At 39.7% G+C, this 15,561-nt stretch overlaps 2 protein-coding genes across 2 annotated transcripts; one reads left to right on the forward strand and one right to left on the reverse strand.

Annotated features, from left to right (window-relative positions):
- Window positions 1–4,932: 4,932 nt before the first annotated feature.
- LOC147858614 (uncharacterized) lies at window positions 4,933–6,753 on the reverse strand. Its single transcript, XM_087325285.1, has one exon. The coding sequence runs from the start codon at window positions 6,595–6,597 to the stop codon at window positions 5,008–5,010; it is 1,590 nt and encodes a 529-aa protein (XP_087181411.1). The 5' UTR covers window positions 6,598–6,753; the 3' UTR covers window positions 4,933–5,007.
- A 4,324-nt stretch (window positions 6,754–11,077) lies between these two features.
- On the forward strand, window positions 11,078–11,506 carry LOC147858615 (uncharacterized). The gene has a single exon (XM_087325645.1). The coding sequence runs from the start codon at window positions 11,078–11,080 to the stop codon at window positions 11,504–11,506; it is 429 nt and encodes a 142-aa protein (XP_087181771.1).
- The last annotated feature ends 4,055 nt before the right edge of the window (window positions 11,507–15,561 follow it).

The raw sequence follows: 15,561 nt of genomic DNA on the forward strand, positions 1-15,561 counted from the left end.
TGGTGCAAAACAGGCTTGCCCCCTATCACCGACTCTTTTTGGGATCTACATTAATGAGATCACTGATTTTATTGCTCGTTAGGGAGGCAATGGAGTAGCTATTGGGGATATGCAAGTTAGTCTCGTACTCTACGTAGACGACATTGTCTTGCTCTCGTAGTCGGAACACGACCTACAAAAGTGTCTTAATGCCCTAGATGACTTTTGTACATAATGAGGACTAGTAGTGAATCTAGCGAAAACTAAAGTCCTTATCTTTCATACATCGTCCACAATTAGGAGTAAATGTCACCTAATCCTCTCTCATAAACTAGTTGAGGTAGTTGGATCATATGTATACTTGGGAGTCACTTTTAGTGCTCGCTCAGGTAAATTCTCGATAACCCAGGCAGTCAAAGATAAGCTAATAAGAGGGTATGCATCCCTCTCACTCTTAGATAGACAATGCCACCAGGCATACTTTCAAGAACCACAGACTAAGGGATGGCTCTTAGACTCATTAGTGACCCTTTCCCTCATGTATGCATTAGTAGTATGGGCTCTAGGTCTACCATCTTTCATGTGTACGCAATTAGAGAGACCTTTGGTGACGATGTTATCACGTCAACTCTGATGCAAATCGACAGTACCACATGACATTATTAGAGCAAAGTTTAGTCTGCCCCCGATGTTAGTAGAAGCACTTTTCCAAGTGGTAGTTTTTATTCATCGGATACATAGCCAACCACAAGATAGGATATCCTGTCGAGCCTTTGAGGCATCCCGATCCCTACATGCGTCTGGAGACATTAACTCTTGGTATAGAACTGTGGTGAGTTGGTTACTTGCAAACGACATAGACATTAATAACCTACCTCCCCTTAAGTACAACCATGGGACTGATCAAACTCTAATCTCTCATGAAGACTGTAATAAAGTGATACGCCATGAAAAATTGCAAATTTACACTCGATATAAATGGATCACCCCACGAGACTCCCATCTAAAATGTTGTACTATAAGGAACACTTCTTGCACTTCTCTAAGTTAGGTTTTATTACATGACCAAGATATCTACATACATTCTTATCAAATGCACTAAGGGTGGCCATTGGACAACTTAGGATATCATCTCACCAACTTGAGATTGAGAATGGTCGGGCTAATAGAGTCCCTCGAGAGGAAATGGTATATACGTTATGCCACATAGAGATAGAGGATGAGTATCACTTCACATGCAAGTGCCCAACTTATACTGAGATACGGGCAGAATACCAAGACATATTAGGACCCTCTCCCACCCTCTCCAAACTATTAGATACCCCGGATGTAAAGAGACTAGGTAGGTATATCTTAGAGCTAAAACAACATAGGGAGAATAAATTACAAAATGTTAACCATAACCCTTTTACTATTCATCAACATGTAACTAGTGTAATTTTTCAGGAACAACGGGAGACGATGCATGTGGATACAGTTACACCACTCGACCTCTCTCTTGAGGAAGCAAAAATGCAAAGAACAACCAAACGCCCTCAGATGTTGGGCTTCAAAACAAGTCGACACGGAGTAGAAAAGATTAAGAAGATAAGGGAACGTGAGCTACGTCAATTAGAAGCTATGGTTGGGGTACCTTTTAAATTGGGACCACGGGCCACATGCACATCGAAACCCTTTGAACTCCCGCTTCTCTTTGAGAGACTTGGATGGAAATGAAATTAGGCCTAGTATAACATCATTTTCATTGTAGAACATGTTTTTTATATAGAACATTTTTGTTATTTTACTAGAACTATTTAGCTTAAAACTCTAGTTTTATAATATTTTTATTTTTATTTTTTACTTTTGATTGATGGGTAAGTATCGCATTTTTTCTTGTAAACCATTTGTCCCATGGGCCAGTTTTGGCCTTAGAAGACGTTAATGTATCTTTCTTTCTTTCTTTCTTTCTCTCTCTATCTCCTTCCTTAAATAGGTAGTCTTTCTATTTAAAGATCCCTTTATTTGCTAACCTAGCTTATATTCTACCATATATAAATTATAGGTGTTCAAGTGTGTTCACACTTATTCAACAACCAACACCTATCTCTACAAATAAAATATTGGTATAAACTATCCCTTGTGACAACAGATGTTTGAACCTTAGTTAAACTCTGATGATTTGATTGATTCAAAGACCGTAAACCCCAACAATTATAATATTATGTTTGTGCCACCTCTTTAAATGAGAGGGTGTCTACTTGTTTTAACAAGCCTACTTTGATAGTTATAAAGACTACATATAAGGATGGAGAACTAGTTTACAGTTTTGTCTAAAACCTAGCTTGAGCAATTATTGTTATAAATGCTTTATTTTGAGACCATACACTAATTGTGCTCTTTTGTAAGAATGATTTGAAATGTTGTTATAAAGCCTATATTTCAGGATGAAACAAGCCAGTAAATGCGAACATCACAATATCAAAGCATCACTTGGGATATGTCACATATGAACACGAGGCATGGTTATAACCCCACCTGTGTCTCTCAACATAATACATGTAAAAACAATCCGAATATTTTTGTTGAGGTGGAATAAAAAAATGTTTTATAGTTGCAAGATTCACAAAATTGAAAAACATAAATGAAGTTTCTAATGGATCCATTTGTAGTCAAAAATCTTAAGATATAAAGCATTTCAAACTATCCTGTTGATGGTTTTTGTGTGAAGAAGAAATATATTAGAGTATTTCCAAACCTAGTTTAAGAGGTCAATGTAAAGCATGTGAGAACTCAAAAGTATCTTCACTATAAGTAGGTTTACATTTTTATCGTTATCATTTGCTTATGGGATACAATCCGTACTAAAAGTAATGCATTCTTAGAAATATCTTCATTATGTTATCCCTATCAAGACAATGTTAACCATCTAAACCAACTTAATTAATAGGAATAAAAATAAATCTAGTCACTCCAAAGAAATATTCTTGTAATGTCAATTGTGTGTTTGTTTATATAAGATAACATGATATATTTGTGAGTAACATAAAGACACAATTAAGCTTTGAGTGCGATTAGACATGCTAGTATCATTGTCATGCTTATCATGCGACAATGGTCAATTTGCTAACTTGAACTTGGTGCAATGAATTGATTCAAGGAATGTTAGCAATTTGAAACTTCGTAACTAATATGCAACCTTAAATATATTATACATCTCGATAAAATATTAAACACATTAACTTTGTAATTTGCTTTTTCATATATTACAAGACTTAATGACAATTTCAAATGGTTACATTGTTTACTGATTTTTTATTTAAGTGCCACTATGTAAAAACCCTTAAATAGATCCTTTCCTAATGCAAGTTTTCTCTCGAATTAGATGTCCCTAAACAAATCTGAATCCATAAGTTTTGTCTCACAAAGGTCTAGAAAACCTTATACTATTGAGTCAGATATGAACAAGTTATGATCTTCGAAATGTGATTGATAAGCAAACTTAGCTTCGATTTTACAAATACAAACTATTTCTAATGTGATAATTGCAAAAAACAATCTATCTATAAAACAATTCTTTCATACATTTCGTGTTCTTGAAATAATAAGGTAGGAGATAAAAGGTAGGCCATTACATGTTGTTCCTCCATCTCTTTTTCTTTGGGAATTGATATAAATATTTTTATTATTTTAAGGTTACTCAATCAAAGCTCCACTTTTCCTATAGTCATCTAAGAATTGGGGATATATTTAGGAATCGCCCCAACATGATTTACTCATTGAACCTCAAGCACACTCCACATGATCCTTAATGTTAGAAATATAGGGGCAAAGCCAAACATTGTATATAACACATCATATGATTCATAAAAGCTATATGATAAGATGTTATTAAATTGAAAATTGCAAATATTAGAGAGAAATTTCAATGTATAGAAAACGTAAAAGAAATAGTCCATGGTGAGATATTTAAAAAAACAGTCAAGAGCTTGATGAGAGAGTTGGCAGGTTTACTTGATTAGGTCGCGAAGCCAAAGGTCGAGATCTTACATTGTGTGGACAAACCAATGGATGTCCCTTCATATCATCGCTTGGAAAACAGAAAACTTAAAGAGGTTGGTAACTACAAATGAGTTGACTTTATAACATGTTTCGGAATACAAGCCATGTATACACTATTATATGGCTTTCTATGACCGCCAAAAACACCCCTTCCTTTTTTCGAAAATAGTCCATAATATGGGACTCCATATACCGGCATATGCCTTTTTACGTACATTGGCATATGTCTTTTTATGATTGCTAGAAACAACCAATTCTTTTTCGATACATATTACATGTTTATATACCAGAATGTACATTTCTATATTGAATCCTTTCCCACTCATACATCGATATATACCAACAAACTGGTATATACCTTTTTATGATTCTCGAATTAAACCCCTATACTTGTAGACATATGCCTTCTTTTACATGAATCCCAAAATCAACCTATTCCTTTTCAGCCCTTACACACCCCCTCTCTCCGTGGGACTTGCAGAAAACAACCCATTCTACTATATTTTTTTTTCCCATAAAAAATATCCTCCATTGGTATTAAAATTAAAGGAAACTATATACATATATTGTGTTGCATCTATTCAAAACTAATACAACCCCTCCTCAGCATATCCATAGTCTCTATAGCCTCTTTTTCGTGCATTCCATGAGACGATATTTGAAACCATAATTGTGCTAAATGTTTTTTGCACCGTTTCTCCGTTCAAACTAGACCATTCAAAAAGACTTCTTGCTTGTCTTATGGCAAAGACTTGTTAAGCTTCAAGCATACTTCTCAAAGAACCCATTCTACTATATTATGATGTCTCTGTGGGACTTGTGGAAAACAACCCATTCTATAGTAATGCATGTCTAAACCAACACATTTGAGAGTCGAGACACATTGGATTGATGAGTACAACGACGACTACGTCGAGGGCTTCAATTATTATTAGAAAATACATATAATACATTTATATTGAACTTTGGATGTGTATTTGATAATATCTAACGATGTTGATTAACCGGTCTCCTTCCGAAGAGATTTTTGATACCGTTCGATGATGGTCTCTTAACTGCGGTGTCGGAAGTGCGTGCAAGAACATTATTCCTCAACATTAACACATTCTTATTGTGATCAACATCATGATCATGATCATGATCATCATTATCATCATCATCATCATCACTATTATATCCAACATGGCATGGATCACCATCATGACTAGATTGCACACCTTTCATGCAGGCACCAATATCATGTTCATCACCATCACCATCATCATCATCATCATCATCATCATCATTGCTATGAAAGACCTTCCGCCGGCTAGTGTTTCGCATGAGGCGTAGGCAATTCGGTAGGGTAGGCACTTGCTGCTTCTCGTCGGTGTCGGACGGATAAGAGTTTTCTTGGACCGACACATCCCATTCCGATTCAGAGAAATAAGAGTCTCGGCCGATCCGGTGATGACCCGCGGCTTCGTCCACCTTCTCTCGGTCATGAACTTCATCGCCGTCTTCTTCTTCTTCTTCGTTGGGACCGGAGACATTGGCATCTTCCTTCACCACTGCCATGGCATCTGAAGCACAGCCCTCATCTTTGATGGCCGATCTCCGGTGTCGGCCCGGGTGTGATGACCGAGCACGGCGTCGGAGGAGATCGGCTATGACAAAGTCCTCGACAGCTGGGGCGCAGCCGGAGGCAGACCGGCCGGTGAAGCTCCTATGGAGCTTGTGGAGCTTGGTGGTGAGGTTAGGGATATGGAGCTTCATGTCCCTGGCCATGTTGCCCAAGAAGGCTTTCCACCTGTTGAATATGGCAGGTTGGGGCAGAGGCCTAGGGACCATTACATTGCTACAATTCATTGCCACACTACTAGACCTTGGTGTAGAACCTCTATACCTCAACCTTGGCTTGCTACTACCACTACTATTGTTGGTACCACTCCCACTAGCATTATAGCATTTCTCGGCCGTCTCCATGTCCACCACGAGCGCATCCCAAGCTTTACAATGCTTGTTCCTCCGCACCCTCCCCATGCACGTAACCTCGGGGGACGTCGGCTCATCCGAGACGTAACCCGGTGGCTTCTTCTTCCCAACCACGTTCGCCGGCATCATCGTAAATACGTTTGTTGTCGGTGGTGACATGGGCCCGCCCCCGCCCCGATGGCGTGGCGTCGGTGCCTTCCAAGACGTGCCGAGGAATGACTGGAACAACCCATGTGGCCTCCGTATTGCCATCATATTGTGATGATGATGGTCTAGGCTTGTTATCGTGTACATTGAGGAGTTGCTATTGGATTTTGTGAAAAGTTGTCCTTTGCATGGTGTGGAGGTCGAGGTATGGAAGAAGCTCACATGAGTTAATGTTGAAGAAGTTGAAGAAGTCGCCGATGAAGGAGGGGATAGTTGGAAGGAATGAGTGCTATGGTGATCAAGCTTGTCGAAGTTCCCTAGAGAGCTAATGGATTCATGGTACACATCATTTAGAAGTAAGTTCAAGGTAGTCACATTCTTTTTAGATGAAGTAGATGGGGTGTGGATGGGAGCAAGGGAGTGTCGATGATCATCGCCATAAACTAGCTCTGCCATGGCAATCAAATTTATCAGAATAGTTCAAATTTTGTGTACAATGAGTGAGAGAGAGGAGAGGAGAGGAGAGAGATTGATTGAATGGTAAATCACACATATATATGACCCTTCACATCCTAAGGTTGATCACAAATAAACATGACACGAGGTGTCTAAAGCACACTGTGGCAATGTTACTCCCAAGTCCTCACCCAAAAGATTGAAAGGATACATATGCATGTGTGTGTGTGTGTGTGTGTGTATAATATATTCACATATATTAATTCCTCGTTCCTTTTTGTCTTGCCATCCGTCGTGAACATCATCGATTCATAGTGAATAGTACATGAGAACTTTCAGAGTTTAAACCCAACACGGAAATGGATTCGATTGACGTCAAACTTGAGCAACTTCTCGGATCACAATCATGATCAAAGAACAAATTCTATACCTAATGCCATTGGTTTCTCTATAATTTACATGACCATAGTTCCATGGGGCGGGCATTCATCTCCCCACATTTGGGTTAGAGAGCAAAGGCCGCATAAACCACTAGGTGTATCCCTCACTCTTAATTGCCACGAATGGCAAGCAAACCATTACTAAAGAATCTATCTATATTACGTGTAAAGCACAAAGTGATGCATTACCCCACATTCACAAAAGTACTACTCATGAATTAACGTTTAGAAATCAATTTAGAGAAATTTTGTTAGGAAGCTACAAAACAATGCCAAAAACTATAAATATTTTATTATGTGACCTTCATAAAGATTGATTGATTAGAATAAGAGGGCGGTGACACTATTACGACGTGAAAGAGGTATTCCTTCCTAGTTTTAAGGCTTTACGATTTACTTTTTCAATCTACAATTTTGAAAACAACGGATTGCCCCTTATGCTAAGGCATAACTCAGAAGTTAATCACACTAACTTACGAACCATAGAAAATAATAGCATGTCTCATAGTCAACGTCCAATACTCCCTCCCAAGTTAGGCTTTTTATGCTGGCAATAGTGCCAATCTTGATCACTAGGTACGGATTTGATTTGAACCAGTTCACATGTTTTGGTTTTAGGATATTCAAAACCACAAAGAAAGTAGCATTTTGTTCATTCAATATGAGCATCAACAATGTTTTCTACACTATTGACTTATTTCAAGACGTATATTTACTTTTTGTATGACGTGAAACTTGGCTTAGGTAAATGCAAAAACATTAGCTCCAAGTAAAAGAGAGGATGTCCACTAGTTTCACTATTCTTGCATCGTGGCCGTGATACAAACACTGATCAATATTGACTTGTTTGATAGTAATTCCTCCCTTTTCTACTCTTTATCACATTAATTATCAAATCATCAATACAATCATGAATAAGGAGTTCTCTAGGAATTTGGCCCTGATATAGGCATTTGTTTAGAATTATTGGTGCCATGATGGCACACAACTATAAGTTCTTCTTTTTTGTGCTCAAGCTAGGCAATTTCTTTAGATTGTGTTTGACTAGAATAGACAACCCTTGATCAATTTGTTCATCTTCATTGTGAAAGTGCTATCATCATGTTCAAGTGTATCGCGAGAGCTACATAGATTTGGACTCTATTTTGTACAACGTGACCATTTGGGAAAAGACCTCATTCAACATCTGATTTACTACTAATACAAAATGTTTGTGCTTCTCATTATATATTGTGCATAAATTGACGTCAATAGAAGTACAAAACAATACTCATCACAAAATGTATTGTACCATTTGATTGTGTTTTCTTGTTTCTAGATATCTAATTCAACCCTCCAATGAAGAACTCAATCACCGTACAATCCAAACCAATGTAATTATGATACCTTTTTTACAACCTGTTGATTTATATTTATAATAGTAACCATAATGTTTTAATAAAGTTACTAATAAGTGGACCTATTTATTCCATAGTTTACCGTAACTCTCATTGCTATAATGCATACACTTAAATCATGGATACATTGCGACAATCCTTAAATTAATGTAGATTTGGTTTTCATCCTTGTGTGCTTGGGCATGTTTTTCAATTCAATACACTTTCATAAATACAATAACTTGTAGTTATCTTTAATCTCTCAACCGTAAAGTTTATAACCTTAATGCAATCTTAATCTTGTACTCAATGAGTTGCATCAAATAAGAAAGCAACTTAATAGAATTTATACTTCAATTCCGAAGATTCAAGCATGTGCCCTAGATACTAGGATTGTATACAAGCACGTGGAATAACATGTACAACATATATGCATATATAAATATGTATAGTATCAAACAAACAATGTAGGATTCAACTTTATGTCATTGACTAGACCTAAGATAGCTTATGTATAGTTATTCACATTCCATAGTTTAAGTGATTGACTAGACCTAAGGTAGCTCATGTATAATTCACACCATTAGTTTATTTACATACCAATATCATGGCTCAAGGACCACGATTCAACTTTGTTTGAGGATACTCCTTTTCATAGTTGTGCAATACCCATGTGCACTTGTCTTGTTGGGAGTTAAAGTTCTGTGTCACTATTTACGTTTGGTGAGGAAGTTATATGCTAAATTAACTTACTTTTTATGTTTGACATGCTTCAATTTAGAGTTAAATAATAGCGCTAATATAGTTATGCAAACATATGCATGAAGATTCAAGGATTGTTGAGTTATAACCACCCATGCATTGAGATAGATAGAAAAGTTTGTGCTCATGAACACTACTAGACAATTGTCGTTACTTGCACATGTAAGACATTTAAATGCTTAATATTGATTACAAATGCATTCATATTCTAAAATTTTAGGATTTCTTAATTTCCATGTAAGACAATTTCTTTGGGATTTCCGTTACATTGTCATGTCAAAAGATAATATTTGTGTCTTATGAATACAAGCTACTAAGTTTTGAAGAGTTCATTGGAATGGAATGTGGTGCAAATATAAAATTATGTTGTATAGAGTTGAAAGACCATCTATGATATGCCTTTTAGGGCTTTTAAATGTAGTTGAATCATTTTCTTCCATAAAATTTTACTTGGCAGGTTTACTCAAAGCACATGCAAAATTGGTAGAGTTTCCCATTGTATTTACACCAAAAGTTGGAAGTGATGATTAAAATATATAATCTCGAAATCAAATGGCATTAAGAAAAGGACAACTTAAATGTATTGTAAAGACCAACAAAATACAATTATATTCATCAATGTGTCAATCTTCCTTATATGCGGCATAAGTTGGTTTTGATCAAATACCTCTTATGGAACATCACATATTTCATGCAATTAAATACATTTGTGATATAGTAAGTAATCCATCCATAAATATGAATTCGTGTGACACAATTGGTTTTGTGATTAGAAATAAATGTGGTGTATGATATAGTAGGTAATCCATGAACATATATTAATTCGATGACACATTGGTTTTGTGATTAGAAATAAATGTGGTGTATAAATGCACTATTCTAGCGTAGGTAGACAAATTGTGAATATTCATACAACTATAATGGCACAAATAATATGAACTTATGTGTTTATCATTACGTCTTCTTTCATTGTTCCTCTTGCATGTGTTTGTCTTGTTTCCTTGTTTTTATCTCTTAGGTACAATGAGTAGAGAAAAGCATATAGCTTTAAATCTAAATCAACAATGTAAGAAGAACATGTAAATGTCAAGGTGGGGACCACTGGAGTTGGGTTGTCAAAGTTGTTGTACAGATAACATTTGAATGAGCTTGTGTGACTCTTGTTCAATAGAATATATATGACTACATGAAGTTCATGTTATAAACGAAGTTGAGCAAGTTGGATTTACATGGTAATGTACCTTATGATCAAAGCCCAATTACGAATTGCTGAGAGATGAGCTCAACATGGGCCAAATCGGCTGAAGAAGCTGAGAGCCGGATCGGTTGGAGACCGATCGGCTAAATAAGCCGAAAGCCGAATCAACTGGCCGTTAAAGGTCTATATTCCTATTTTAGTAATAGGAATATTATAGGCTATTAGTGTCAGGCTCATTTATGAGCATTGAAGTACTTGTCAATACTGCTGTCAGTCCTTTTGGAGACTTGCATAAAAAGTGCTCACTGAGCACATTGTATGCATAGAGTGTTCATTATTTTGAATCTAAGTTTGTTGTTTGCGCTCTCTGTCTCTATCTCTCTCTCTCACCATTCTTTGTGTTTACCTAATCGTCGAATTTCCGAATAACGGACTGTGTACTCCGTGTCTTTCGCTTACGCTTTCGCACACACATTCTTTTACATGGTATCAGAGCGCAATGGTTGAGAATCCTCTGCAACCGACTGAAAAAGAAAAGCAAACAAGACAGAGACAAGTTCTTCGTTTTCCGGAAAAGAAAGGACAGGAACATGGACAGTGGAATGGGAAGCTCACTTCCGACAGAAAAGCTTGATAGGAGCAACTATGCACCTTGGTCCTACAAGATGCACCAGTACATGCTTGGGCACGGTTACTGAAGTTACATGGAAGGAGCAAATGAAACATCACCGGATGTGACACACAGAGATTTCACGGCTTGGGAACAAGCAGCAAACATAATTCTTTACAACTTTGCATCATGTGTGAGTGACCAACTATTGAGCTACATCCGGGATGCGAAAATGTCGAAGGATGCTTGGGTAAATCTGAAGAAGATTTTTGCTGCAAGCACCATAGTTAGAAAGCTACAACTCAGACAAGAGTTGAGCAACATCCGACAGGGGGATATGTCGATGGCTGACTATACCTCCAAGATCAAGGAGATCTGCAACTCACTCGAGTTTGTCAACGTCACTGTTGAAGAAGACGAGATGGCGAACGTCTGCCTCGGTGTGTTTGCATCAAAGTTCAGAGCATTCCGAATGACAGTCTGCGTGACGGAGAATATGCCTTCGTTTTTTGAGCTACAATAGATCTTGCTCGTAGAAGAAAACCAGTCGGGTGTGTCAATGAGCACACACACCGACAACAAGATGTTGTACACGAAGGCAAATCGACCCCATAGTCGTGGTGGATGAGGCGGATTGGCACGCAATGGAGGTGGCCGACAGGAACAGAACCAGAGGCATAATAGAAATGCCGACAGTAGTTCCGAACCCTCCATGAGTAGGGGGAGTCAAGGCGGTGCCGGAAGTCGGCAAGGAAAAACCGCGACAAACTGCTGGTACTGTGATCGAAAGGGCCAAAAAAGAGCGATTGTGGGAAAAAGCGAGCCGATTCGGACAGAGCCGGATCGAGCCGAGGTATCGCAGATAAGCGTCAAAGATCGCAATACGTTGAAGGCTCAGGGCGAGCCGAAACGGGTCCTATTTTTGTAATGAAGCACAAAGCCAACTCGATGGCGGTGAACACCTCAAGGTCAAACGAGGTGTGGTATGTGGATTCAGGCGCATAGAACCACATGACAAATCACAAGGAGTGGTTCTCGACTCTTGAAAAGTCAGAGCAACCAAGGGTCATCGAAACTGGCGATGACACCCCTCACCCCATCGAACACATCGGAGATGTACCTTTGAGCCATGTTGACTAGAGAGCAATCATGAGGAATGTCTTGCATGTGTCGACAATCACCAAGAACCTGGTGTCGGTTGGACAAATTGTCGACCAGGGCATGCAAGTTTGGTTTATTCACCTTGGGTGCTTCATCATAGAAGAAAGCAAGATCATTGCGCAAAGGCACTGCTATGTTCGTCAAAGGGAAAAAATTCCAATTACAGATCGACTTATGGCACAAGCGGTTCAGCCACGTCAACTTCTTGCAGCTTCGGGAAATGCAGACGAAGAACATCGTTTTCGGCTTGCCAAAATTCAGTGGCCGAAAGGGCCAAGTTTGCGAGGTCTTCCAGTTAGGGAAGCATCACCAACTTCCATTCCCCAACGAGCGAAATCAAAGCCGAAATAAGCTCGATTTAATCCATTCGCATGTGTAGGGACCGGTATAGAACTTGAGCATCGGAGGGAGCCAATATTTCGTGATTTTCATCGATGACTTCACTCAGCATACCTGGGCATGCCTAATCGAGAAGAAGAGTGAAGTCTTCTCCTATTTTTTGAAGGTGAAGAGCCTTGCTGAACGAGAGACAAGCCAAAAGATCAGATACCTTAGGACTGAAGGCGGAAAGGAGTACTTTTCTGACCAATTCTCTAGTTATCTACAAAAGGAAAGAATTCAACGCGAATTCTCCTACAAATACATGCCGCAGTAGAAAGGTGTGGCTGAGTGGAAGAATCAGACAATCGAAGAAGCAACCAGGGAAATGCTCGAGGAGAAGCATATGCCAAAATTTTACTGGGCCGAAGTAGTCAGGATGGTTGTATACCTACAAAATCAGACATCTGCAAATGGAGGAGTGTCACCACATGAGTTGTACTTCTGGAAGAAGCCAAAATTGGCACACTTGAGGGTGCCGAAGGAGAAGCGAAGGAAGTTAGACGCTAAAGCTGAGAAATGTATCTTGGTCGGCTACTCGAATGAGCAGGTCCGAGTAAGTCGAGATGTTGTATTCGATGAGTCAACTTCATAGTACTTGCCTCCACCTCCAACCCCTCTTAACTCCATTCCAAATTCTGAGGATGAGATGCCCCTGGATGAAGAAGAAATCAGAACTCTAGAAGAGAATCCAATCTCATTTCGGCCAAGTGGGCCGAATGAGGGCTGAGTTTGAATGAACAATCGGATGTAGAGCTGGCGAGTAGTGGAGACTCTGTTGTGCAGTCTCCGTGCCAGAAACCGAGGAGATGGTTCACGTGCAAGGCAAAAGGGAAGATGAAGATGCCAGAATATGGCATAGAGGCTAGTGCATCGAATCTGAATGAATCCAACATGGCCAGGAATGAAGAAGAACATCTGGAAACGAGCTCGGAGTTAGCCAAGAGGGCCTTGAAATTGACAAACTAGACGTTGCGCCGATCCGTCCCCTAGAAGAACCCCTTAATTCGGTATGGATACAATGATTTTATGGCGCATCATTATGCGTATATGTCGAAGGTGGCGGAAGGGCGTAAGCTGGAGAGCTACACAAAAGCAACAAAGGTCGTGAATTGGCGTGCTGCTATGGAGGAAGAGATGTGAGCATTGGCAAAAAACGAGACTTGGGACTAGTTGACGCACCCACGGGTGTGAAGCCGATTGGATGCAGGTGGGTTTACAAGGTCAAGTACAACGCCGACGACTCTGTCAACCGATACAAGGCTCGATTTTTCCATTATGATGAGACATTCACACTAGTCGATGAAGACTGTCTATGTGTTGCTAGTCGTCGCCATGGCAAAGGAGTGGCACTTACATAAGATGGATGTAAAAAATGCGTTCCTACAAGGCGAGTTTCAGGAACATGTGTACATCGGCAGTTTGTCAACCGAAGAAGTCCCTTTACGGCTTGATGCAAGCCCCGCATGCTTGGAATGCAAAAATCATGTAGAGGTTGCGTAGGATGGGGTTTGCTCCATCAAAGTCAGACTCTTCATTTTTCATTCGGCAAAGTCGGACCGGACTGATAAGCATATTGCTATATGTCGATGATTTAATCATCACCGGTGCCGATCTCAAAGAAATCAGCCAAGTCAAGGTTGAAGTAGCCACATCACTCAAAATGAAGGACTTTGGAAACCTTGATTACTTCCTTGGGATCGAAGTGATCCACAACCCCGAAGGCATATTGATTAGAAAATGTCATTATGTGCTGAATATGCTCTTCAAGTTCGCAATGAAGGATTGTAAATCCGTCCCAAATATGAAGCTTCGCCCTTAATCTAGGAAGGTGTGCGAGCCGACACGGTTCTGACAGATAGTAGGAAGCCTCATTTACTTGACCATCACTCGGCCGTGTCACGGACACACCAACCATGGACTACGAAGGACCATGGATGACGAGGCTACAACCGATAACTAGAACTGGAAGTGATGAGGCTAGGAACTCTAGAAGTTATGAGCCACAAGACTATGAATATAGGAAGCTAAGGTTAACTAGAAAGCATGAAGACAAATATGAAGATCAAGAAGACAATATGACATGGAACAAGAATACTATATTGATGTTTCAATGACTGGTGTTAAATCCCTTGAAAGGGACCAAGGAGGTTACAAGTATTTATATTGTGAGCTGAAGTACATGCATTAGAATATTCTAGAGAATATTTTGGAGAATATTCTAGAAGTTTCTAGATCTTGAATATATAATCTACGAAGATATACATAATATGACCATGTATTTGAATGTGTTAGTTACAACATAACACTTGTCTATAATACACGAGGTCAAGAGTTCGAATCTTGACATAACCGTTGTCATGAAGAAAACCGTCCACAAGCGGAATCGGTGCACCGGAGCATAGGAACCGGCTCTTCATGCACGTACACCTTGTGTTGTACATAGGAGAGAATTAGGGACATGGGAGATCCTAGGTAGGTAGGAAGTTAATAGGAAACGGCTCCCTTCTTGCCTATAAAAGGAGGGGGACGAGGAGGAGGAAGGGATCGCGGAGAGTCGAGGACGAAGTGCTGTCGGTTTGTGGGCGAAGGCTTCTCTCTCTCTCTGGCTCGCAAAATCCGTAGCTTCTTGCTGTGCAGGTTTCGGGAGGCTCGCGCTGCTTTGAGGAATGCCCGAGTGCTTCCGGCAGCACCTCCAACCTACTCTTTCCTTTCTGTGCGCTTACGAACAGGCATCGGCATCTGTTCGCCGGCCTGTTCGGTTGTAACCAACCTCCTGTTTTGTTGTTTGTCTTTGTTAATACATACATACATTCGTGTCTCTCTGTGTCGTTGTCCCACTCGCGTCTTTGTGTTGAAGGGCCGTGTCCCTGTGAATCTGCTCTCGCCCGTAGCGGGTCTTTTCTCCTTTCTCTCTTGCCCTTCGGTACAGGACCCCCGAGGTCCCGCCTCATTCCACGCATCCGCGAGGAATACCTTGACACCGTTGTCGTGTTGGTGACTTTACAACCGCCTTTTCGAAAGCGTCATGGTGCAAGG

Source organism: Azolla caroliniana, unplaced genomic scaffold, assembly GCF_043228905.1.
Source record: "Azolla caroliniana isolate FFs.n. ecotype wild unplaced genomic scaffold, voAzoCaro1.0.p SCAF_10, whole genome shotgun sequence".
NCBI lineage: Eukaryota > Viridiplantae > Streptophyta > Polypodiopsida > Salviniales > Salviniaceae > Azolla > Azolla caroliniana.

Coding starts and splice junctions, on each gene's coding strand:
- LOC147858615 (XM_087325645.1), top strand. CDS start 11,078: ATGGAAGGAGCAAATGAAACATCACCGGATGTGACACACAGAGATTTC.
- LOC147858614 (XM_087325285.1), bottom strand. CDS start 6,597: ATGGCAGAGCTAGTTTATGGCGATGATCATCGACACTCCCTTGCTCCC.